The sequence below is a fragment of the Rutilus rutilus genome (assembly GCF_951802725.1).
Source record: "Rutilus rutilus genome assembly, chromosome: 19".
Lineage (NCBI taxonomy): Eukaryota > Metazoa > Chordata > Actinopteri > Cypriniformes > Leuciscidae > Rutilus > Rutilus rutilus.
In genome coordinates this window covers 11357465-11384128 of record NC_140232.1, presented here as the reverse complement: position 1 = coordinate 11384128, position 26664 = coordinate 11357465, and the positions used below count along the sequence as shown (strand labels likewise).

The window sequence follows — 26664 nt, the reverse complement described above, 5'->3', positions numbered from 1 at the left end:
TGATCGGAGAGGGGGAGAAAGTGGAAAAATGGCCGTTTATGGTAAATATATTGGGCTTTATACCACAAAGTAGCACCAAATGACTTGTATATGCCAACGGCATACACTAATGTGGAGAGGATTTATGAGTAATTTAGGATGTAATGGAAACCTGGAGAAGGCTGACGTGTGGAACGGCATCAAACAGCACGCACACGCACGCACAAAAAGTGATCAGTTACCCACAGAGGTCAAAGCAGTTAAACTCTAATATGGAGGTGTAGCCACAAATCCTCTGCCGAGCTGCTTGACAAACAACGAGAAGCAGCCAATGAAAGGCTCTCACTGAACAAACCGCATCTCTCCTGCTCCTAACCGAGTGCTTTGGGTGATTTACAGTTTTAAATATATTTGAAAGAAGGGCAGAGGCGAAATGTGGGGAGTAAGGAAACAGAAGAAGCAGTCGGAGAAGTGGCTGAGAGGTTAGCACGCGTTCTCCGACACATTGAGATGTGGGGCTCGGGCGGGAGTAATATAAAAAAAAGAAAAATTAATTGGAAAAAAATTTATTTTTGCTTTAATGTGCAATCTCTACTACCACTACTCCCTTATTAATTTAGGTTATGGTCTATGGATGAACAATAAGGATGGAGAATACGATTTTGGGTAATTACTGAGGTCACTCCTCCACAGTTTCCCTCTCCACCAATCAGATTAAGGGATGCCATCTGCTTATCTAACCTAATCAGCTGAGGAATGCCAGATGTTGTGTTGCAGGCCTGCAGCTGGTCCAACAGATAACCTTTACCAAAATGACTGACCCCAGAAATCACATTCTGACCTCTTGAGGCTTGTCTGTTTAGAGTTGGAAAGATACAACAATCACTTATTTACGGTTAGAGCTAAAACCGATTGTTAAACTGATTTTCTCAGTCACATTACTCTGAAACTGAAATGAAAATGAACTAACATACAGTACCCACTATTCAGATACAGTATCAATGGATAGTCTGCTGTGAGACTTCTAAAACCACCAAAAAAAATGTACCGCACTACCCATAATTCCCCTTTCTCTGCCTGACACACCGACAGAGACTGTATAAGGGGGAAGATACTGACTACTCATAGGAAAATGAATGAGATAGATTTGGATTTGGCAGAGTCATGAACAATTCAGTCCATCCGTTTAATCAAGCCTGTCTTCACTCTCAAATATGAAGGTTCTTTATTGGCATTGATGAACCTTTAACATCCACGGAAATTTTCCATTGCACAAAAGGTTCTTTATAGTGGAAAAAAAGGTTCTTCAGATTGTTAAAATGTTCTTCACACAAAGAACATAATTGTTCTGTTAAGAACTGGTCACTGAAAGCTTATTTGGGGAACCCAAGATGGTTATTTTATATGGCTTCAAAACCCCTTTTGGACGCTTTATTTTTTTAAAGTGTTTGACCAAAGGATGTGCTGTTTGTAATGCCTGATGAAACAGTGTAAGGACTACTGTGATTACATGATTAAGTGACAGACTAAACTAGTATGCTATGCAAGTGGCATTTTAAAGCGACAAAATTACTGGACGTGGCAGAAACTTAAAGGGATGGTTCAGAGTAAAATCAACCTAGGGTCCTTTGCACCATGACCTCGAGCCAAACACCCCCCCAGAAGCCTTTTTTCCCTTGGTTGAACATTATTAAAGTTAGAGCTTATTTATTTACGTCCGGGTTAGCAGTAGCATGAGCCGTCAGGCAAGTGTTATTTAAATAAACTCCTGATGTACTTACAAACTTTCCAGCGCCTCGTTTTATGAGTACAGAACCTATTTGCACTACTGTATAAGTTTGGTACCATTCTGGGCATTATTAGTGGGGTAATTTACGAGATACATCCTTGGATCCATTAGCACCTGCACTAAGCCATTCGGCTGATTACTCTAAATAAGCTCTAACTTTAATAATGTTCGACCAAGGGAAAAAAGGCTTCAGTGTTGCAAACAATGTCACGTAACATTATACCTCAGAAAAGCCATTCATTGACCATAAACTTGATAGTCAGCAAGAAAAATAACAAACTAACTAACTAATAAGAGGAGCATTTTGGTAAATATATGTACCATACTGTATGTGACCCTGGATCACAAAACCAGTCACAAGTAGCACGGGTATATTTGTGGCAATAGCCAACAATGCATTGTATGGGTCAACATTATTGATTTTTCTTTTATGCCAAAAATCATTAGGATATTAAGTAAAGATCATGTTCCATGAAGATATTTTGTAAATTTCCTACCATAAATATATAAAACTTTGATTTTTGTGAGTAAATGCAGCACACTCGCACACATAAATGGACAAATTTAAAGGCGATTTTCTCAATGTTTAGATTTTGTTGCACCCTCAGATTCCAGATTTTCAAATAGTTGTATCTCGGCCAAATATTGTCCTATCCTAACAAACCATACATCAATGGACAGCTTATTTATTCAACTTTCAGATGATGTATACATCTCAATTTCAAAAAATTGACCCATGTGACTGGTTTTGGTTTTGTGGTCCAGGGTCACATATTACATAATCTTTTTTTTTTTTTTTTTTTTTTTTTTTTTTTTTTTACTGTTCTTTAATATTTAATGTATGTTTGAATGAATCTGTCAAGTTTTTATGACAGCCACCATTTAAAACAAAGCAAACAGGATTAGACTCTTAAGTATGTAAGTATAAGTATTATAACATTATTATTATAAAATGGATTGCAGTGCTGCCACACTGGAGTGCACTCGCCACCAAATGGGAATTACAGTTACAAGTTACAAAAGATCCCCCTCAGTGCAATCTGTCAAAATGATGGACGGCCTTTAGATTTTTTCGCTACTGCTAAAATAAATTCCGGAAAATTTTGATTAACGAGATATCCCGTCTGAATGGCCACTGACCAGCCTGATCTCACGGCAATTCGTACGAATTCTACGAGGTGGCTAATTTATTTATAACATTTTTGCTAAATCGTACATATTTTACGAATTGCCCAAATCGTATGAATTCATACGAATGACCTACCCCTGACCCCGCCCTTAATCCTACCCATCACGTGGGTTAGACAAATCGTACAAATTCGTAAGAGTGAGGTCGTATGAATTAGCCACCTTTTAATCACTCGAATTGGTCGTGAGATAGCGTTGGACTGACAGCAAAAATCTGTTTTTTTTGCATTTCCAGATTTTATCTAGATGGATTTTTGAAAGTCTGGACAGCAAAAAAACACATGAAATTGGATTTTTTTTCAAACCACACATATGGAGGTGGTTTGAAATGTGATTCCAGTCAGATTTTTAGAGATGATTTTCTTAAATGTCTTTTGCATCACTCTTAATGCGACACGTAACGATAACTTCAAAACTGGTGGCGGAAATGCTGGAAGTATTCATAGAGTGTTCAAATGGTATGTCCAAAGATTTCAGCATTTTCCTGCGCAGGACAGGGCGGTTTATATTGGAGAGCGAGAAACAAACATGGCGGACGATGGGCAAGAAGAAATGGCAATAATAGTGTTTGGACTGCTTTTTAAAGAAAATTTCCGGAAATAAAAGAAAATGGTTTAGATAAAGTGGTGTTATTCTTCCTTCTTCTGTCAGCTCGCTTTCTAATTTGGTATTGTTTCATTCCACGTGACAAACTACAGAGTGCGTGTGGGTTTGTCATTGGGGTTCCTCCCGCACAACAGGATTTGTTATCGTAAATATTCAACATGTTGGATATTTACAATTTGAGATCGGTGCAGCCACAACATTATTCTGAGCAGATTCAATCACTCTTAACACACATCACAGATCTGATAGAATAATCTGTAGAACCATCAAGATAATCAGGACTTTACCTAGGATTGTCGGAATGAGAGAATTGGGCCAGATTATCTTGTAGTGTGTGAGTGCCTTAAGAGATCCAAAATGTGCAGTGTTGGGGGATATTTTACTTGTTTGTGTAACAGTCTCCAACAGTCCATATAATAGGTCAATCAAACAAATTCAAAAAAAAAAAAAAAAAAAAAAAAACATCAGCTTCATAGCAGATTCCAAGTGATTAGGGATTTAGGACATTCAAATTGAACCCATGGGTTCCGCCAGTAGTGGGCACCCCTGCTACTACTGTAAGCAATGACGTACATCCGAGTCAATGCACCGGAGGGAAGCTAGCGAGAGAAGGGCATTAAAAAAACAAAGTGGAACACAGCTCATGTCAGCACACCGTAGGAATAGAAGTCCCACGTTTCAAATAAAGGAGCCAATCAACCTTTTTTTTGGTGATTGGCAAATATTGACAAGCAGCTTTGAAGATTTTGGTCCCATTCAAGCAGGTGTGAGCCAAAATGGCCACTGACTGGACTGACTTGCCTTAAAGGGGTTTTGGTATCATTCACCTCAACAAGAACTATTTTTATACAGACATTCCACATTTTCTCCTGGCGAATTAGAGAGCGGCTGAAAGAGATGAGCAAGAAAGAGACAGGTGATGATTCCCAGAGTGCATCTGCTGTCTGAACAATCACAAAGCATGTCCGGCGAAAACAACAGCAGAGACACAATTTCAAACATCGCATCTAACCAGACAAAAGCCAATCCTGAGAAACCGTTGGATCAACTACCTTGAAAAACACCCAACTAAACTAGTGCTGAGTGCAGCATTTTGATTAACCGTTGCTCATTTTCCCTTCAGGGGGCAGGAGACTGTGAATACTTCTAACACACAAAGCCTCATAAAACTGCCTCACGGTGCGCTTTCCACATGCTCGGAAAACAAATAAACGATGTTAAGAGGTGCAAAAGGCTCATGAGAGCTTGTCTCCGACCGCCTCCGTCGTCTGCCACCCAGCCTACTTTTGCCCCCTTCCTATCTTTTTTTTTTTTTTTTAAGTCCATTTCCTCCGGTTTCGCAGAGGCAATGTGTTGAGCAGATGTGAGCAGTTATTAAGCAGAACCACTAGCCTCTTTAAATGGAGTCCTGGCTACCCCGGGCCTCCTCCTCCGAGGGGACCAATCCTCGGGCTGCATACTCCTCTCCTGGGCTTGTTCGCGGCGTTTCGAGTGCTTTTAATGTTTATGTTTTTACGACAGCCATGTGCAGGCGAATTCTGCTCCTGCTGGGAAGGGGAGCAGAAGGGCATCATGGGAAGGCAGGGTTCTGAAACGACGAGTGTTTTATTCCTGCTTTTCCACACCAATTTTAAGGGCGGATACTACCAAAGATGTTGGACGGCTGCACGGGTGTCCATGTCAAGAAACAGACGAAAAATAGCACTCTCCTCACCAAAACAAATACACATAGCTTTAAAATGATCTCCCTTGTCTCACACAGGGATTAAGTGCATACTTTGTCCGACAAGTATTTTGTACAGGCGCCGAAAGTATCTGAAGTACTAGAATAGTCACCAAGATTAACAGGTAATATCACAATAGGTCATAACTAGCTACAGCCACACTTTGGAGGTTTAACGTCCTTCCTGCGCAGACAATATGAATATGGTCCATTATGAACAGACTGGGATATTACAGCACAGGGAAAGGAAGGAGACGGATGGCCATTAAAGTGCACTTTTTATTCTCCTTTAGCATGGCCAAGTCAGCTGAAGACTAGAGGACCTGTGTGCATATGTGTTTTTTGAGGACAGAGGACTGGTTTCCTTTGCTGTCAGATGGAAGGCATGTGTAAAATGACAACACATCAGTTTTGAGTTCTGCAACAAACTCCTCTTTTCAATGCTTCACTCTGCTCATAATTCTCACCACATCTCACATCTGAATGAAAATATGAGCCAAAACAATGGGCTGGTAGCGTCACACACAGTAGAGTTTGATGGTTTCACTTTGTGAAACATTCAAGCCAAAACAAAAATGATTGTTGGTCAAAGAATGTTAGTCAAAAGTTGTAACAGCGCATAATGACAGAATCTCTGTACCCGGTACAGTATTTACAATAATGTTTTATGGCTGTGAAGTTGGACAACTGTTAACAAAACTAGTTATGAATGAATATGAATAAATTAAAAAATGTAACCTTTAAAATGATTGCATCAAAGATTGAATACTGAATACTAAAAACTATCTCTTGTTTGAGATAGTTAGTTAATATCTATTTTTAATGTTAATTTACTTGAACAGAGGCTAATAATTCTCCAATAAATGATAACCACAATCTAAACAACTGAGTCTTTCTCATTGCAAGTCTATTAATGTTACTGTACATTTTCCTTATACCAAAAGATGGCACATATATTTGTAGTAATGAGTGAGTTGTGAAAAAATAAAAATAAAAATGTACAAATGTACAAATTGTTGCAGTTGCCCCTGGACTCCCCTATCGAGTTAAATTTTGACAGCTGCTCAAAGCTGCTGTCTATTAAGATCTTGTACAGTAGTCACCAAGAAGTGTCCGACCTTTGTCTTTAGCACTGTTGTAATACATCTTCCAGACTGTTGCTGTCACAATTACTGATTTTATGAGATGCTATAGACATACATTGTCTAATAAAAGCCATGTTCAATGATACATGTTTCTGTATCTTAAGACAACCCCTGTGCCATCAATCATTCATGCAGTCTCATTTGCTGAAGTTCTGCATCTTCAAATGTTTCTTTGAAATTTGCGCTTCAGAGAATTAAGCTTAATGGTATTCTCAAACAACACCCCACATCCTCCAACAAACTCAGGTATAATTTACTGCACAAACCATCAGCTTAATATATAATTACATCGAGAAGTTGATTTTGAGCATTGTAGCTACTTTACACTTTGTACTTGAGTCAATGAATTGTGTTTTCATGAAATATGCAGACTACATAACATTGATAAAGCGTTGCTAAATAGTGAAAATGAACAAAATACTCACAGAGAGACGGTCCTGTTGGGGAGCAGACTGACTTCTGGCGTTTCGGTCAGCTCCTTCCCACCGCAGCTGACTTTCCTCCGCGCTCCGGGCGCAGGGTGAGCTTTACCGCGGTCCTCCGCGCAGCTGCAGCCGCTGGAGAGGAGCTCCGGACAGCCGGCAGAGACTCTGTGAAGCAGCAGCAGGAGAAACACACGAACCCAAAACGGGATGCGGACGCAGGGTCCCGACATTGTCCCCCACACTATCAACTGTGCGGTCCCAGGTCAGCCCATGACATCAGGGCACAATCTTTTCTGGGTGATAATAACTTAAAGTATCAATGCTGACAGAGACAAGTTACTCCTTTCTAAGTATGAATGGATAGATCACCACGGTATACTGCAAAACTCACTTCTGTTAAAAAATGACAGCACTCCTGTCACTGAAGCAATAAATTATATCCATCATGTCATAATTCCATCATGCACTTTCTTTCCTCCATGTCCCAAATGAAACGGCATAATTTTGTAGCACTTTACGAATGTGACGCGCAAACGAGCGGCGCGCAGAAATGTCACTCTGTCGCCTTTCTAAAGGAAAGTGAAGTTGTTACTCTTGTGCTTTTGAGCGCAGCGCAATTACGAGTCCTCAAAGCAGCTGTTGTCCATACTTTTTCCAAGCAGCATTTCACAGAAAAATGCGATTTGATTTGTCATAAAGTTCCGGACGCGTATCAGCAAACATGACGGACTGCTCCGCTGCGCTCCGGGGTCCGTGTGGTGTAAATCGCAATCTGACTTTGAATAACGGTGCAGATCCTAATTCCAGGACTCTGGCGCTTTTCCTCTGCCATCCTGTCACACTCACATTCAGCTCCAGCCACAGTGCGCACATTCCTCTCCCTGAGCCGCGCGGTCCTAGCTCAGCTAATTTCATGTCTCCCATAAATCTAGTTATTACATTACAGTCTCCAGATTATGTTACTCTAAATCATTATTATGGTATTAAAATGTACTATGTATTTACATTTACGACTACAAGAGACTGGGGAATGGGCAAGTGAATGTTAAAAAAAAAAAGTGTAATTAAATTACATAGAGTAATTGGATTGTAAATACAATATCACAACGTAGGCTAATCTTCTTAAAACAATCTCAATTCAAAGATGAAAGAAGAATGAAAGAAGTCATTCCCTTTTAAAGGGATAGAAAATTTCCTCCCAATTGACAGCTACGCAACTACCACTTCGACGCTTAAAGTTCATAAAGAAATCGTAAAACTAACGCATATGAATTGAGTGGTTTAGTCCAAATTTTCTGAAGAAACACGATCGCTTTATATGATGAACAGATTCAATTTAGGCTTTTATTCACAAATAAACATTCATCAACTCACACATCTGATCTAAATGGAGGTTCATTCTTGTGTTATGCAGCATGTTTGAGCTTCAGCAAGAACCAATGAGGTTCATTCTCATGTTACGCAGCACGTTTGAGCTTCAGCAAGAACCAATGAGGTTCATTCTTGTGTTACGCAGCATGTTTGAGCTTCAGCAAGAACCAATGAGGTTCATTCTCGTGTTAAGCAGCACGTTTGAGCTTCAGCAAGAACCAATGAGGTTCATTCTTGTGTTACGCAGCATGTTTGAGCTTCAGCAAGAACCAATGAGGTTCATTCTCATGTTACGCAGCACGTTTGAGCTTCAGCTAGAACCAATAAGATTCATTCTTGTGTTACGCAGTACGTTTGAGCTTCAGCAAGAACCAATAAAGTTGATTCTCGTCTTACACAGCACGTTTGAGCTTCAGCAAGAACCAATGAGGTTCATTCTTGTGTTACGCAGCATGTTTGAGCTTCAGCAAGAACCAATGAGGTTCATTCTTGTGTTACGCAGCATGTTTGAGCTTCAGCAAGAACCAATGAGGTTCATTCTCATGTTACACAACACGTTTGAGCTTCAGCAAGAACCAATGAGGTTCATTCTTGTGTGTTACGCGCACGTTTGAGCTTCAGCAAGAACCAGTGAGGTTCATTCTTGTGTGTTACGCAGCACGTTTGAGCTCCTGCAAGATCCAATGAGGTTCATTCTCATGTTATGCAGCACGTTTGAGCTTCAGCTAGAACCAATAAGATTCATTCTTGTGTTACGCAGCACGTTTGAGCTTCAGCAAGAACCAGTGAGGTTCATTCTTGTGTTACGCAGCACGTTTGAGCTTCAGCAAGAACCAATGAGGTTCATTCTTGTGTTACGCAGCACGTTTGAGCTTCAGCAAGAACCGATGAGGTTCATTCTCATGTTACGCAGCACGTTTGAGCTTCAGCAAGAACCAATAAAGTTGATTCTCGTCTTACACAGCACGTTTGAGCTTCAGCAAGAACCAATGAGGTTCATTCTTGTGTTACGCAGCATGTTTGAGCTTCAGCAAGAACCAATGAGGTTCATTCTCATGTTACGCAGCACGTTTGAGCTTCTGTAAGAACCAATGAGGTTCATTCTTGTGTTACGCAGCATGTTTGAGTTTCAGCAAGGACCAATGAGGTTCATTCTCGCGTGTCAAGCAGGTTCGGTTGAGCTTCTGTTTATGTTTGCTGATAAATGTTTATATGTGAATAAAAGCCTAAATTCAATCTGTTCATAATATATAGCGATCGAGTCTCTTTAGAAAATTTGGACTAAACCGCTCAATTCACATGGGTTAGTTTTACAATCTCTTTATGAACTTTTTTGCATAGTGATCTATAAGACAGAAAGCTCTCAGATTTCATCAAAAAGATCTTCATTTGTGTTCTGAAGATGAATGAAAGTCTTACGACATGAGGGTGAGTAATTAATGACATAATTTTCATTTTTGGGTGAACTATCCGTTTAAATGTGATTTTTTGCCTAATTTTAATGGTAATCTCACAAAGGTGTCATTGATGAAAACAGCCACAGCCACAATAAAACTAAAGAATATTTTAAAAGGATTTAATTACATGACCAACACTTGAGGAATGACTATGAGAAACCCCTGGGGAACGGCAGCATTTGGGATTATTCATCAATAACTCTCTGGCTCTCTTAATATAACTAACAGATGTATGTTTGGGCTTGGCCTTTGACTTGTAATTAATGCTGACTACATATCGGGCACTATGACCCAGTTGGTCAGTCCATGGGGTTGTCGGGGCCTCCTTGGATCTTCGCGTGCGACTGGACCATAGGAGCCTGAATGAAGCTTTGGCTGCGATGTGCACAGAGCACATGGGGTCTGAGAACCAAAGAGGAGAAATTTAATACATCCAGGAAACAGATCATCAAGAATGATAGATATACAGTTGCCTCTTAGTTTGTTTCTCATGGTTCTGACAGAACAAATTCAACAGAACTTGTTGATTTAAGTAAGCAGTTGTAGGATGGTTTCACAATGTACACATAAGAATTTCTACAATGAAACCAGTATTTGACTTATCCTTACAGCTGTGTCAACACTTCATAAATGCACAGCTGAGGAAATTAAAACCACACTATAGCAGAACATTGCAAGTAACCTATTACTGTGTTATTACAGTATTGTAAACACGTAATAACAATGAACCACACACATGCACGAACCAATGTTCCCCTTTTGGAATCATTGTCGTCAAAGTTATAAGCTTTTTCTTCAAAACTATATTTTCCCTAACTGACTAATTACGGTTTACACTAATGCTGGATTATGAATTGATAAAAATAGCTTTAAAACGCTCCAATGAAGTGTTGTTTAACAAACTGTGGACTCCAAAACCGAGCCAAAAAGTGAGCGCCAGGCAATTATATTTCAACGCTCGGATAGAAATGTGTGGATGATCACCATGTGTCATGCAGTATACACAGGCTGGTTGAGGTTAACCTTCAGACGAACCAAAAGAAAACCACAGAGACAGAATCAGAAGGATTATTTAAGGGCATAACGTTCTTCCAATTTCTGTTTGTCATCATTATAAAAACAATGTGTGTCTGTTCTGCTGCTACTAAAACCCTCTTATCAGGCATTTGCTATGGAGGGAAAAATGCTCCCATCAGCATAAATTGTTCAATGTTTCAAAAAGAGCTGTTGTAACTAGGGAAAAGAGGAAAGGGGAACCAGATATGGACCGCTGAGATGTTTATGGGCCATGCTGTAAAATTCCCAACACACACGAGACTTAATTTCCTCAGGTCTTTGATACTCATACTGTAAATCAACTTTTGTTTCCAGCAGAGCTGAAATCCACAGTGTTGTCTTATTTTAAAACGGCAACTTTTCATTTTAAAACCGACCCCTTTTGATATACAAGAAGCGGGGAAATAGGAAACCGTAGCTCGGGCTTTAAAAAAACAGACCCAGGCCACGTTTTGAAAATACTGCGGAGAAAACGGATAGAGGTTTTCAATTGAGCTTGACGTTGGTGTCTCGGTGCCACAGGTTCAGACGTGTGAGAGCTGCCCACTCGCACAAAGGGACACTGTACTCCAGCTAAAATCGTGCAAACCCGCGTTTGTTATTCCTGTACGGATTGAGGGCCTGCGGGAAAGACGATTCCGATTGCTTCCGGAAACGTGCAAACGCGCACCACAGTGCCTCTAACCGAGGTCTGTTTATCCTGCACTTTAAATAACGCTTCGAACACGTTCTCTCCGCACCTTCAAGACCCCCGAACCCTCCTCATCTGGTACGCAGTTTCCATTTAAAATGTCACGTCCCAAACTGCACATTACATCAAATTGTACTTAATGGCATCCAGACAAACTTTTATGTCCTTCCAACATTCTCGTGCTCACTTTCGCTTACTCCCTCCTATTCCCCCCATTGCTTTTCTTTTCTAGCTCATATCGCCGAGCAAGCAGTATCTCCCTCTCCCTCAGCAACATCTGGAGTCCATTCCAGGTGGAATAAAGAAGAGGGAATATAAATGGAGAAGTGGGCCTCAGTCTGCTGCGAGAGTGAAAGTTATACAATGGACAAATACAAGGAGGAAATGACACAGAGTTATTAGGCTTTTGAAAGAGACAGACACTGTATCATTTTTATACAGGACATGCAGCCCCAAAAAGACAAGAAAGTCATTGAAATCGGTCTAATATGATTTGATGCTCAAGTAACATTTCTTATTATTAGCAATGTTGAAAACAGTTGTGCTGCTGAATATGCTTGTGGAAACCGTCATACATTTTTTTTGGGGATTCTTTAATGAATAGAAAGTTCAAAAGAACAGCATTTATTTCAAATGGAAATCTTTTGTAACATTAATGTAACAAAATGTCTGTACTGTCACTTTTGATCAATTTAATGTACCTGTGCGAAATATAAGTATGAATTTTTTTATTTTATTTTTTATTTGAATTTTATCTTCAGAACCACTGGGTATATATAATTTATATATTCACAAATCAGTTATGAAAAATAATAAATAATTCATGTTATATATATATGTCCAAAAATTTCAAACAGCGCAGGCTGTTTCATTCATCTCCGCCAAACAATGAAAATTGCTCCGGCACAGGTTATTTTTTTATGAGAGAGTAAGTCTTAAATGAACTGAAAATCCCCATTACAATGGGTTGTAACTGAGTAAATGTAATTGGGATTACGTAATCAGATTCCAAATTGAAATTAGATTATATTACGTTTTAAAATGCTCAAAATCTCGTTAGTTACTTTTTCATGGATTACATATTACTTGCACAATGGTAGTAAATTATTCATAATTTATTGATTCTAGCTAATTCTTCAATTTACTCTTTTAAATGGTCCTTTCTAAAAAAAAATAATAATAATAAAAAAAAAAGATTTATTTTCATTTGACATTTTTTATGATTTAATTAATCATTAGCTTTTCATCAACTCAGAATCTGCAGTTCTTTAATTAACCCAGATTGGGAAGCCCTGTCATAATAATGCTTAATGCTTTTTATGTTGTTGATAACAAATAATGGAAAATATCAGGAAAAATCAAGAATGGTATACAATAATCCCATTCAAATCTAAGTGATAAATGAGTAAGGTGAAAAGTCATCTAAAAGCAATCAAAAAGTAGTTAGAACACATTACCTAAAATGAGTATTCCAGATTACATTACAAACTAAAATTTGTGTCATGTAATATGTCATCAATAACAGACTAATATGTGTGTGTGTGTGTGTGTGTGTGTGTGTGTGTGTGTGTGTGTGTGTGTGTGTGTGTGTATATATATAAACACACTTTTTAAATAAAAACTTGTAAGTGCTATATATAATTGAATTATGTTTTATTGTATTATTTTTTATATAATTGTTCAGTGTTTTTGGTTTTCGGTCATGTGATATCAAAGACAGCTACTGCAATACTACTGACTTTACTTTTAGACACTACACATATTAGACAGTTCCTCCCAGGGATGAAGGTAATGACCCCTGGTGAGTGATGTTATTTCCCGTTGCTCTATCGCTCTGATGAGGTCACTATCTGCCTCCAATCCACAGGGAGATTTAATTCTGGTTGAAAAACACAACCAAATGTATGAAAGTTTCAAAAACAAAAAGGCAGCCAACAAATATATAAAGAACACTTTGTGAGTTCATTTCAAAGCAGTGTTGGCCTGTGATAAAAGGATATCTACTTGATCTGAAGTCAAGTGACTAAGATATGAAAGTTTTCAGCAGGCCAGTGTTTATGTATAGCGCCACCTTGTGGTGTCTGTCTGTTCTTGCTATTCCCGTGATCTGTGCCTAACAATATGGTATATGTTTCAGGGGTGAGCATCTCTATCACTTTTCTTCAACTATAGGCACTATCAATATGCAATGGGGTATATAGATACAACACAGGAGAAATGTTTTTTCGTTCATCTTCTTTTTTCTTTTACCATTTCCACCAAATGTCACTTCCACTAGATATGATGTATTGTGTTTAACAGCATTCAGTGGTGGAATTTTTTTATTTATTTCAATACAATGACATACTCCTTTGTCTGGCTAAGACAAATAGATAGCATTTTATAAATATTAAAATAAATACAGATATTTATTTAACCTATTTTTATTAATTTGACAAAATTGAAGCTTTGTTGGAAATGCCACAAAAATATTCTGTTCACAAGTGGGTTTTTTTTTTTTTTGTGATCTTGGAAATGCATTTTTCAATTTATTACATGCATCATATTTCATCTGAAGATCTTCAGACACAGTCTCCTTGGTAAATGAGTACAATATCTTCATAAGTCGCAAATTTGTTCAGTGTGGTGGAAATTGTCATAATTGAGAGACAGTCGCAAGTTCAATTTTGGTATGAATCATTTTCACACAATACACATCACGTTCATGTTTAATTTAGATTAGGCTATTATAATTTATAAACCTGTATTAATTAATTTTGTTACGATGGACTTGAAAGTCTTGAAAGTAAAAATACAATCTGTGCAAAAGACAACAAAAATAATTGACGGCAAACCCAAAACAGATTAAAAAAAAGTTGCTAAAACATGTCTGTAAACTTCATATAAGAAAAATAAGTAAAAGGCTGAAATCTGTTAGTTTTAATAAAATAACCCCCTGGTTCATAAGTGAAAAAAGTTGCAGAACACCTATAGATAATAGAATGACTTCAATCTAAACTTGAATCATAAATGATTTTGTGTTTGGATAAAGGATATATTTCTACAACGACTTAAAACAGTGTCAAGACCAAGTATGTGCAAGTGAGCCAATATTTGACACACCCCAAAAAAATTTGGGCCTCGATAATGAGGTTAGAGAGCGGGAGTTAAGTGCGGACCATTTGAATGTACATCAGCCATTCCGTCAGCGTGTCCCATTAGGAAATCAGTCTAACAAATGTCTGATTGCTCCCATTTCCCTGTTCACCAGGGCACAGTTCCTGTCTTTAGTGTTAAGCGCTGATTCTGTTTAATGGGCTTTCGGGGAAAGATTGATTACAGCGATGTCTGGAAACAAGCATGACCTCACACACGTGAACAAAACACCAGAGATAACAACCCATGACCTTCACTGATTGCTGGGAGAAACCCATGTCCAAAAATATCAAACAGCGCAAGGCAGGTCATTCATCTCCGCCAAACAATGAAAATTGCTCCGGCACAGGTTATTTTATATGAGAGAGTAAGTCTTAAATGAACTGAAAATCCCCATTACTGTAACTGAACTGATTCATAAGGCTGGGTTAAGATAGGCTGCCCTCAGTGCATGTGTGACCACATGGATGTCATACAAATATCTTAAACAGTGTCAGAGTAACAGACTAAACTGGCATCAACACTTTAAACATGTCATCGCGTGATTTAGATGTCTTTATAATGGCCTCCTAATTGTTTGGAGATAGCTGGTGTTGACTGACAGGGAATCAGCCAACCACTGTGATGCAAAGAAAACATCACTGCTGTCCCCTAGTGGTCAAACAGAAAAATCAACAAAAATATATGTTTTCCTTTTCTTCACAATGCCTTTGTGAGATGGCTTTAGTTGCTGTTAAGCTGCTGCAAATATATAAAAAAAAATATATATAAAAAAATAGATTTGTGACCCTTACTCCTTTTGAACTTAGAAAAATGCATGCAAATGTCTTTCCTAAATTATATAATACTTTTTTTTTCAGCTTTATATTTCAGGTTTTTTTTTTTTTCTGATTAACTTCTGATGAAGAATAATAATAAAAAAAGTAATTGTGACTTTTTATCTCACAATTCAGATTATTATTAATATTTTTTTTAAAAGGTAGAATTGTGAGATAAAAGTTTATCTTTTAAATTGTTTAATTCAAGGGCAGAAAAACAAGCTTCAAATTGCGAGTTTATTTCTCACAATTCTGAGAAAAGTCAGAATTGCGAAATATAAACTCGTCAGAAGTCGTCATAATTGCCAGTTTATGTCATGCAATGCTGAGGAAAAAAAGTCAGAATTACAGGTTGCATGTAGGCTATTAATTATTATAATTATTATTATTATTATTAAATAATATACATTTACATTACATTTATTCATTTAGCAGACACTTTTATCCAAAGCGACTTACAAATGAGAACAATAGAAGCAGTTAAACTAACAATAGGAAAACAATTTGCAAGTGCTATGACCCTTCCCAGTTTAATCTAATGCAGCACATGTACTTAAATTATTTTTTATTTTTTTAAATAGATATAGAATAAAAGATAAAGTGTTAGTATTATAGGAAATCACCTGTGTCTGGCTGTAAAAGTCATTAATCATCAGCATGCAAATATATCATTTTAAACAGTATTGTCGTCTTGTTTTCCACTAATAATATCTTAAGGCTTGTTTAACGAGAATATTAATATTATTTTCCCCATATTAATATAATGTTAGGTTACTACAAGGGGTTAAGGTTAGGTTTAGGTTCAGGGTTATTACCCAGTTATTGTAATTACTGTAATAAGTACAGCATGTACATGGGAAACAGGACTGTGAAATAAAGTGCTACCGGTAACACTTCATTTTAAAGGTGACGTAGTTACACTTTACTACATCAACTTACTATAATAATAACAGTAAATTATGCATAATTACAAGTAACTAACCCTAAACCAAACCCTAACCCTAAGAGTAACGCTATAGGCTACGTACATGTAGTACATGTAGTTAATTAATATTACGTATTTGAGGAAGTACAATGTAAGTACGTCACCTTAAAATAAAAGTGTAACCTTATATTATTAATTCAAAGGATCTAGCAAGTTCATATACTTATTATTTCTGTTTGTTTTTCAGAGTCCTTTGAGTCTCTCTTCAACATAGGAGAGATGATTGGATCCGGAGGATTTGGCAGAGTGTACGAGGGAACACGGAAATTTTATGGAAAAAAGGTAAATATTACCGAACTAAACAAACATTTTACTCTTGCATGTATCAAAACATATTTAAAACAATTTGCAGATGGTTTAATACCTAGTGCAAGGTCAGGTGCCTGAATATTATTGAAATAAATGTTTTTTCAGGTTGCCATCAAGCAATCGTTATCTTGATATTGTAAGTTGGCCAAAACCTGAATGTGCATTTAGTTGTTTAAGTGCTGATTACTGTAGTTAATACACATGTAGGAAGCATTAGCTGTAAATAAGCCTAGAAGCACCAAATAACTGAGCTGAAAAGGCTCTGTATCTACAGAGATAAAAGAAAAGTACATTTAACAATGACATGTTTTCTTCAGATTTGTACCCAAGCTAACCTTCTGTCTGCTACTTTTCTCTAGCCTGGGCATCCCGAACCTCTGGTTACAGAAGTGGCGCTGCTGCTAATGATGAGGCAAGAACCCAGAAGCCCCTACGTCATACAGCTATACGAGTGGTTTGAACACCCTCCAAATTTCACTCTCGTCATGGAGTACCCCGAACCTTGCGAGAGCTTGCTGGACTTCATCATTCGTAACCCTAAACTGGATGAAACAACGGCGCGGGTCATCATGCGACAGGCTGTGCTGGCAGTACAACACTGCATTGAGCGTGGCGTTTTTCATAATGACGTTCATGCGGAGAACTTCCTGTTGAAGAAAAACACTTTAGAGCTCAAGCTAATAGACTTTGGCTGCGGTCAGCTAGTGATGGCTACGAGAGCAGAATATACCGTGGTGAGCATTTTGGAGTGTGTGAGTGTGGAAACCTGAATGTAGTGACTTACTGATTATTTGACACTTTAAATAAAAAAGCTCAACAATGTGTGAATGTCTTGCTTACAGGATTAATGCCTTACTGCCCACCTGAAGTCTTAGCAGGACTGAGATTCCACGCTGTCCCAGCAAATGTCTGGACTCTAAGAGTCTTGTTATATGAGATGGTGAACGTATGTTCTCCTTTTGGCAAAAGAATGGAAATCACACAAGCCAAAGTTACATTTGAGAACTCCAACTTATCCAAAGGTGAGAGAATGATATTGATATCTTTGATAAACGCGCACATAAAGCAAAGGCTCTGTACAGAAACAGTTAAAGGTGAAGTACTGTATGTAAGATTTTTTGAACCAGTAAGAGTTGCGTGAAAATATGTTCTCTTTTTGTCGCAGAAACTACATACTTCACCTTTAAAGTAAAGATAAAGAACATTTTACCTTACATTAATCATGTTTAGATGCCAAGTCACATGGTCACGACTAACCAGCTCTCTCCTTATTAAAATTTTTACAGAATGCAGTGATCTGATTAGCCAGTGCCTAACAAAGGATCCAACTAAACGGCTGACGTTAGAGCAGATGTTACAACAAATGGATTAGAAATGATCTTGTAGATTTGAGAAGTTCAGGAGATTCACTCGATCAGTGATTTCAGGTGTGAGGAAGTATAACAGACAGTAGGATTATTATAATTTATCTTCAATTCTGGATTTTTTGTAGTGAGATTCAAATTTGTGTAGTGAACAGAGTTAATTTTAATGTTCTTGTCATAGTCTAGTCAGCTTCATTTATATAGCACTTTATACAACACAGATTGCATCAAAGCAGCTTCATGATAATAAACAGGAAAATAACAGAATCGTTGATGTAAACAGAATTCAATTCTGCTGTAAAGCAGCTCTAAAAAAACATTGATGAGTTGACGTTCATATTTTTTATTGGATAGTTCACGAGTTCACACTTACGAATGATCAGAGAATAAATAGTTATGCGTATTTGGCGTGCTGTCCGGGGGGAGGGCTCCGAGCTCGGAAATTGGGCCCGAACCCAGAGTACTCCCCCCGTATCTCTTGGTTAGGAAGATAACCAGGTAAGTGTGAGGAGATGGGGTGGTGGAGGGATGCTGAAAACTGTCAAGGATAATGGGTGAGTCGACTGTGAGTATTTATAGGCCTTTAATCATGGTGATTGAGTGGACCTGTTGATTACTGATTGCTGACAGCTGGTTGGAATGACTTGATTGTTTGATCATTAGAACGTGTTCCTCCCGAACTTTGTTAATAAAACATCATGAAATAACGTACTTGCGGTCCTTGGTGGAGGGCTTGAGCTTGTGACGTGACCCAAAGCCCGAAATCCAACCCCAACCTGGCAGGGAACTCAAGCCACCACACTAGAGAGCTCAGAGACAGTGAGCATGAGAGACTGCAAGACTGGAAAGAAGTCATCAAAACCATATACCCATCCTTATCCTCCTTATCCACATTCACCAAGTATAGAGGTAGCCGTAGCCACAACGCAGAAGCCTAGTCAATCTGATAGTCAGAGACATCATTCTTCACATACCCACCAGAGATGAGACCGGTTCAATGCCATTTCCACAAATATACCAGTGACTTCAAACAGGTGGTGGCATGGTCGAACAAACTGTAACAATTATAAATTAACACGTGTACACAATCTTTAAGTTGTTAAGTTAACTTGTTTTTATCAGGCTGTTAGACAAAACAGGAAGGCTGGTGGGTTAGCAGTTATTTTCTCCTCAAAGTTAGTAAAATACTAGAAAAGGTAATTGCAACAAAAAAAGAAAAAGAAAAGAAAAATCACATTATGGAGGAATTTCAGTCTGGCTTTAGAGCGTATCACAGTACTAAAACTGCCCTTACAAAAATAATTAGTGACCCCAGAATAAACTATAAGGTCTCAATAAAATAAAAATCTCAATAAAAATAAGGTCTCAATTCTAGTTCTTTTAGACTTAAGTGCAGCGTTTGATACGATCGATCATGACATTTTAATCAATCGTTTAGAAAAACTTGTAGGTCTTTTTGATTCTGTGTTAAATTGGTTTAAAACGTATAATGAAGGGAGACATTTTTATGTTAAAATCAGAGAGCATGTATCTGAGAAAAATGATACCCACTTTGGAGTCCCACAAGGAAGCTGCCTTGGTCCTTTATTGTTTTCATTGTACATGTTGCCACTTGGTGACATTACCAGAGAACATAATGTTTCCATAGTTACGCCGATGACACACAACTGTACATTTCTGTCAAGTCAATTGACACTGAGGCTATTAATTTGATCACTAAATAAATGGATGAGTACCAATTTTCAAAAATTAAATGAGGACTGACATTTTATTACTTGGCCCAAAAATTAAAAGAGACCTGTTGTTTAAGAATCTAGTTAAATTGACTCCTCGGGTACGATCAGAGGTTACTAGTCTTGGGGCATTATTTTAGACTCAGATTTGTTTTAACTCGCACATTAATAAGGTAACAAAATCTTCTTTATTTCTCTTAGGAAACATAACTAAAATTGGTCCTTTTTTAAACCAGAAAATTCCGAAAAATTTATTCAAGCTCTTATTTCAGGCTTTATTACTGTAATGCACTTTTTACTGGCCTCCCACAAAAATCAATTAACAGACTCCAGCTTATCCAAAACTCTGCAGCTCGGTTATTAACTAGAACCAAAAAAGAGAGAACATATAACACCAGTTTTGGCTGCACTGCATTGGCTTCCTATACAATTTTGGATAGATTTAAAGTTCTACTCATCACGTACAAAGTTCGAAATGGACAAGGACCTAACTATATTTACTAGCTCTCTCATTAATTATATTCCATCAAGAACTTTAAGATTGTCCAATGCAGGTTTACCTCCCCAACTTAGAACAAGAAACGAAAGCTGATCATCTGTGCAATTTGATCATGTAAAGCACTTTAAACAACATTTTATGTCTGAAAGGTGCTATATAAATAATTTATTATTGATTATATTTGCTTTGTTTTAAAACCAATTTTTGTATAGTAGTGTGATTTTACACTACTATGTCATTACATGTATATATTTAGCTTTTTTCCTCCTCTTTATGGTTATTTTATATATTTAAAGGAGCCGTATGTAAGATTGTGGCCAAAACTGGTACTGCAATCACTTTCAAATTACTGTAGAGCGGTGTATCCCCTCCCCCTCCCCCCTGACTTAAGGTTGCCAGATAGGCTGCAGGATCCAGCAGGAACGTAGGCTGACACGTAGCTGTGGTAACTAGAGCAGAGCTGGCAACCTCGATGCCGAAACACTACTGTCTTCGTGATTGGTAGATAGGTGGAGGGTGGGGCATCAGGCCAAAACACAACATGACAACATCAACATCAGTTGAGGGCTGCAACTTCACTTTTAAATGACAATATCCTGGCCGGACTACTGTTGTCAGTGATATAAGTATTTGAAATGAACATGATTTCTTAATGTCTAGTGACATATCAGGGCCATTTTATGATTAATTGAAATACATTTCTTACATACAGCTCCTTTAACATTATAAATATATTAACATTATATTTTATGTTTCATTGGTCCCTTTGTATAAGCATGCTATGTCTTAATAAAAAAGTAAAATAAAGCAATTTTTGTTTTTAAAAGTTAAGACAATCATCTTTATTTATATAGTGCATACAGATTGTTGCAAAGCAGCTTTACGGTGACAAACTGGAAGATATTGATCAATGATGAAAACAATTCAATTCTCTAAGATTCAGCTCTAAGACAGTAGTGTCATTATTCAGCTGTTCATAGATCATTCAGTTCAGTAATTGTGTAAAGTTCATAAATTATGTAATGAGTTCAATTCAGCTGTAAAGCAGCTTTGCAGACAGTGATGCCATTATTCAGCTAAATCTTTGACAAACATTAGAAGTGGATCTTAGCAGGATTATAAAAAGTATAACATGATCCCTTTAAATAAATGCTTTCAAATAATAGAAAATATCTCAGGTTACGACTGTAACCTATGTTCCCTGAGAACAGGGAATAAGACACTGCGTCGATGACACTATGGGGAATGCCCTCCACGTGAACTGGTGACTGAAAGCTTATCCAATCACGGCAATCGTTTTTGACCAGCGACAGCCTATGACGTCACTATTAGTGTGACCCGGAAGTATAAAAGTGGTGCTTATAGAACATGTCTTCCACTTATCGTCTGAAGGGACTGTTCAGCAGGCATCCCTTCGGCATGGTGAAAAGACGCAGTGTCTCGTTCCCTGTTCTCAGTTGTAAGCTGAGACGTTCCCTTTCGAAAGGGAACTTGCACTGCGTCGTTGATGCTATGGGGAACGATATACAAACCCACCATGCTGAGGGGAGTGCATGCCGATTATGGCTGTGACAGAAACATCAGAAATGGCAGTTTCACTGAAATGCCAAAAAACACTCCCCATTCCGGTCACATTCCCTATGGTCACTGCCCAAGCTATAAGCCTCAAAGAGGCCTCAGAAACAACTAAGGCCTGCCAAGGCCGCTCAAAGGCTTGAAACCAACAGCTTCCATGGAAGGGGTTCCTTTAAGAGATAATGGCCAGGGGGTCTGAAAGGAGTCCCGTCCAGTCACTTTCTGAGGGGGACTAAAGTCATCCCCATATGCCACCAGGGAGGCTGATCTGGTCTAATTTACTGACCTAGTCTTGCCAACAACCTGTCCGTTTCCTAAACAGAGTCTCTCACATTATTTGCCTCTACCTGTGGAGGCATCCGATTGAGAGAACTGCATATAGTGGAAGTAGTCACTCACAAACTGGATCATAGAGACAGGCATCCTGGAGAGCCTCCAACTCTAGGGATGATCTAACATGGAGAGTCATCTAACAGTGAGAGTCCTTCGATCTTCTGACCAGACTTAGGGTTAGTTTGGTATATATATTTTGACCAAGGTCTTGGCTAGAATCAGGGAGGCTCTAAGGGAGCCTGCAACATGATGATCAGTTATTGCTAAACATCCAACTCGTTGGTGGAGCCGCCTTCAAGGAGACCTGTGAGAGCCTAACTACTTGATAGTGATACTTGTTAGCAGAACTAGCCTCAGACATCTTAGGTGTTCTCAGAGAAATTCTGTGGGCCTGGTTTTCCTAGTTTACATTGCCAAAGGGCAGTGTACTCAGAAGTACTATCGAGGAAGCCTGTAGAAAGGCCTACAGCTTCATTTGTCAAGCGCGTCAGCCCATGGCAGTGCTTAGGCTCTAAGGGAGTGTACTCGAACCAACCCAAATGGGAGGGAGTACTAGTGTGTCTCTACCTGAGCCCTAGTGGTGCAGAGTGAATAAACTAAAGCTGTGGGTTGCAAAAGCACTCTAATCATGACCCTAACAAGAGGAGCTGTGAGATTAACCAGGGATTTTGTAGGTTAATTTCCGATTTGTGACACACTGCTCACGTGCATTATAACGGTGTCATTCGCATACATTTGGATGTTAGTGTTCGGGACAAACGGATAGAAGATCATTGATATACAACGTAAATAGCAATGGACCCAGAATAGATCCTTGGGGAACACCTGTGGATATACTTAAGGGGGTTGATTTATAATTCTGAACTCAGTGCGACTGGACAAATATCATTTTATCCACCTCAGAGTCTCTGAAGTAATTTATACATAAGAATTGTGTGGTTTACAGTGTCAAAAGCTTTCGTGAGGTCAATAAACGCCGCCCGACAACCCTACCTTTGTCTAAGAGAGATAAATACAAAATAACTATTTGCCATCTCAGTTGAATAATTTGCTCTGAAGCCAAATTGCATTGGATGCATAGCAAATTAACTAGTATTTAGATAATCAGTGATTTCCACAGCCATCAATTTCTCTGCAGTCTTTGAGACTATATGTAAAATACTAATATGTCTGTAATTACTAACAACATGAGAATCTCCACCTTTCAATATAGGTGTATTCAATATCAATATCAATATATTTCAATATGACTTCCAAGCACATGGGAACATCCCCGGTGCATTCAAACGGCATTACAAAGTAATCACGTTGAAAGGTCATTCGTGTTCCAGTTCAAAAAGGTAGTGTAGGGCGAAAAACTCAATCTCATTTTCTCCTCCAACTTCAAAATCGACCAAAATCGTTGGTTTATCTTTTATTTATTCATAATTTTTTTGTAAATGCCGTTTGATTTAGTCTTTGCACGTTCGCTTTGTAAACACTAGGTCGGTACTTCCACCTGTCACGCGTGACCTTTCAACATGATTACATAATGCGTGACGCATTGCAGCGCTAGAGAAGGACCAGCATTTGTGGTTAAAGTATATAAATGTTTGTTTATTTTTTTTCAGAAAATAACCGATCGTTTTGCTAGATATTACTAGATATTATATTTCGCGAGCTTATTCCTCGGCTGGTATTGTAAGCCCTTTGAAGCTGCATTGAAACTGCAATTTGGTCCTTGAAAACCGTTGTACCCCATTGAAGTCTACTATATGGAGGAATAATCCTGAAATGTTTTCCTCAAAAACCTTCATTTATTTTCGACTGAAGACAGACATGAACATCTTGGATGTCTAAATCTTTATGACTTATCTTAAAGGAACACTTCACCCATTTGCATTAAGCTTTGTATCATTAGAAACCCAGTCATATTTTTGAATGGTCGTGCATTATGCCCTCATTTTCCCTTGAGACGGGAGAAATATGTATTTCAGTGTTGCAGTTCCTGCTTATAATGATGTAAAAATCATCATTTTGCATCATTCTAAGCAGGAAGTCCCATATCTTTGTAGAGGGGTTGAGACAAACACTCGTTCCTCATTTTTCCAGGGGGTGGTCTGCTGCAAAGAATTTTAATGATGCCAATTTCTCCTGGATGAAATCTCTGAATCAGATGAGGACACGGACGTTTGTGTTGTGAACAATCCTAGTTTCTGGATTAGTGGGAGTGGCTTGCGGAGCTGTGCAATGTGGTGCATTGTGGGAGTTGTTGTCTTCCATACAAATGCGCCCTAAAGTTACTTTCTGTCTTTCCTCAGTCAAGAGGGCACCAAATTCGAAATGCATGTTACATTTCGACTACATATATGACCCACTTTCAATAAAGATTAAAGCTGCCGTCGGCAACATTTTTTTGGTCATATTCAGTGAAATCGACACTATAATCCGACAGAACAACATAAATAAGGAGGTTTTAGAAAAAAAAAAACGGAGCTTCTAACTCCACCTGGAGCGTGTTATTTGTTTTGCAAAAATCCACCGCTCCCGTCTCATCGGGTCCAATCAGCGCAGGGAGGTGTGAGATCTGACTGTCAATCACTATTCGTACACACGCCACAGATCCCCCCTCCCTCGCGCAGGCGCGCACATTACAATATCACATGCACACGACATGCCTAAAGTTCGCCTGAAGATTGTACGAAGCGTGATGGCGGAGAGAAAATCTACTAACAAGCTTCCAATTCCTCGGTTATTGCTATCTATGGATAGATTAGCCAGGGCAGCCTACCTCTGAGTCCATGGTGTTGATCGATGCTGAAGAGACGCGCGCGTTCACAGAAAATCAGGTACACACGCACTGACGATGGGCGGGTGCTCGTTGGTAGTGGGGGAGGGGCATGAGAGTTGTAAACATTCAAAATTTTGGCTAAATCCACTCAATCTGCCAGACTTGCCGACTGCAGCTTTAATGTTCCCACGGATGAAATGCTCCCTTAAAGGTAGGGTAGGTAGGATTTTTCTAAAAAACTTTTTTTCAAATTTGTTTAAACTGTCTTTATATACCAATACATAATTAAAATGTAAGCGCTCTGAAAAAGAGAGTATAAAAATCAAGTCACTGTAGACCTTTTAATCTGCAATAAACACAGCTCATTATTTCCATCCAGGACGAAACAATTGATTGGTTTGGGCGACTGTCACTCTCTCTCGCAACCATGGCTACCACCCCTGTTGCTACAAGATCTGCCCATATGCGCGCACTCCTCTGCTTCGCCCTAGACCCCGGACCTGTCCTCGAACCGACGATGCGGTACTTGTCTCCGGAGTGTATTCCTCATCAGAGTCAACAATGTTTTCATCATGGAAACTCTTACATGCAAAACACCGTATATGTTATGAATCTTACACGAAATTCAACTTCATCACAGTGTAACTGATGGTATTGGAAAAACGTGCATCAATGCAACCCTGTTTTTAGCTTTGCCTTATAAATATCGCTCGTTACCGAATCAAACTAAATATATTTTAAACTTTACCAGTATCGATATGCTAGCTTGATAGTGAGTACTAAAAGCCATCTTATTTGTTTATATTCATAGTGATAAAGTTAGGTATTTTATTACGTGATTCTGACATAATGTCACTGCATGCACTGCGCTCCTTCCTCTCCACTCGTCTCAGGTAAATAAATGCGTCTTCCAGCTGAGCCTGAGCGTTTGGCGTCGCGCGTTCATGTGTTTTGAGGGCGTGGCTTTGGAAGGAGCTCAGAAGGGAGGGGGTGGAGTGAATGGAAATAATTAGCTGTGTTTACAAGTCGTGAGAGGTCTACAGACACTCGATTTTTATACTCTCTTTTTCAGAGTACTTACATTTTAATTATGTATTGGTATATAAAGACAGTTTAAACAAATTTGGAATGTTTTTTTTTTTTTTTTGAAAAATCCTACCTACCCTGCCTTTAATGACTTAATAGTCCACTTTAGACATTCTACTAACTATAAGTAACTTTACAACTACATGTCAACTAACTCACATTAGAGTATTAGTAAACTGTAGTAAACTTTCAGTAGACTGTTAGGTTATGGTTAAGTGTTAGGGTTGAGGTTAGTAGAATAAGTTGACTTGTACTTACTTATAGTCAGTTGAATGTCTATTGGGGGACCAACGAAATAAGTGTTAGCAAATATTAAGCTAACAGTCTACTAATACTCTAATGACAGTTAGTTGACATGTAGCTGCAAAGTTACTTATAGTTAGTAGAATGTCTTAAGTGGACTATAGAAATAAAGTGTTACCGGAAATTTAAATTCTGAAGTGAACTAATCCTTTAAGTTCTGTTTAGTTCTTTTATTACTACTTCTGTGAGTCAAACTTTTTAATGGAAAAATATCAGTTCACTTTGATTCTTACTGAAGCATCTTATAGTTAAACAAAGTGGGCAAATGAATATGGAATTTAACCAAAATACCCTAATGAAGCAAAATAGACAAAACACAATTCA

At 38.3% G+C, this 26664-nt stretch overlaps 1 protein-coding gene across 1 annotated transcript in view; it reads right to left on the bottom strand.

Moving 5' to 3' along the window:
- adgra2 (adhesion G protein-coupled receptor A2) overlaps positions 1-7639 on the bottom strand; it is an 83010-nt gene extending 75371 nt beyond the window's left edge. Inside the window, exon 1 of the mRNA XM_084388441.1 lies at positions 6856-7639. Within this exon, the coding sequence (XP_084244567.1) occupies positions 6856-7085 (230 nt within the window). The 5' untranslated portion in view covers positions 7086-7639. The remainder of the gene's footprint in view (positions 1-6855) is intronic.
- Between the last annotated feature and the right edge of the window lie 19025 nt (positions 7640-26664).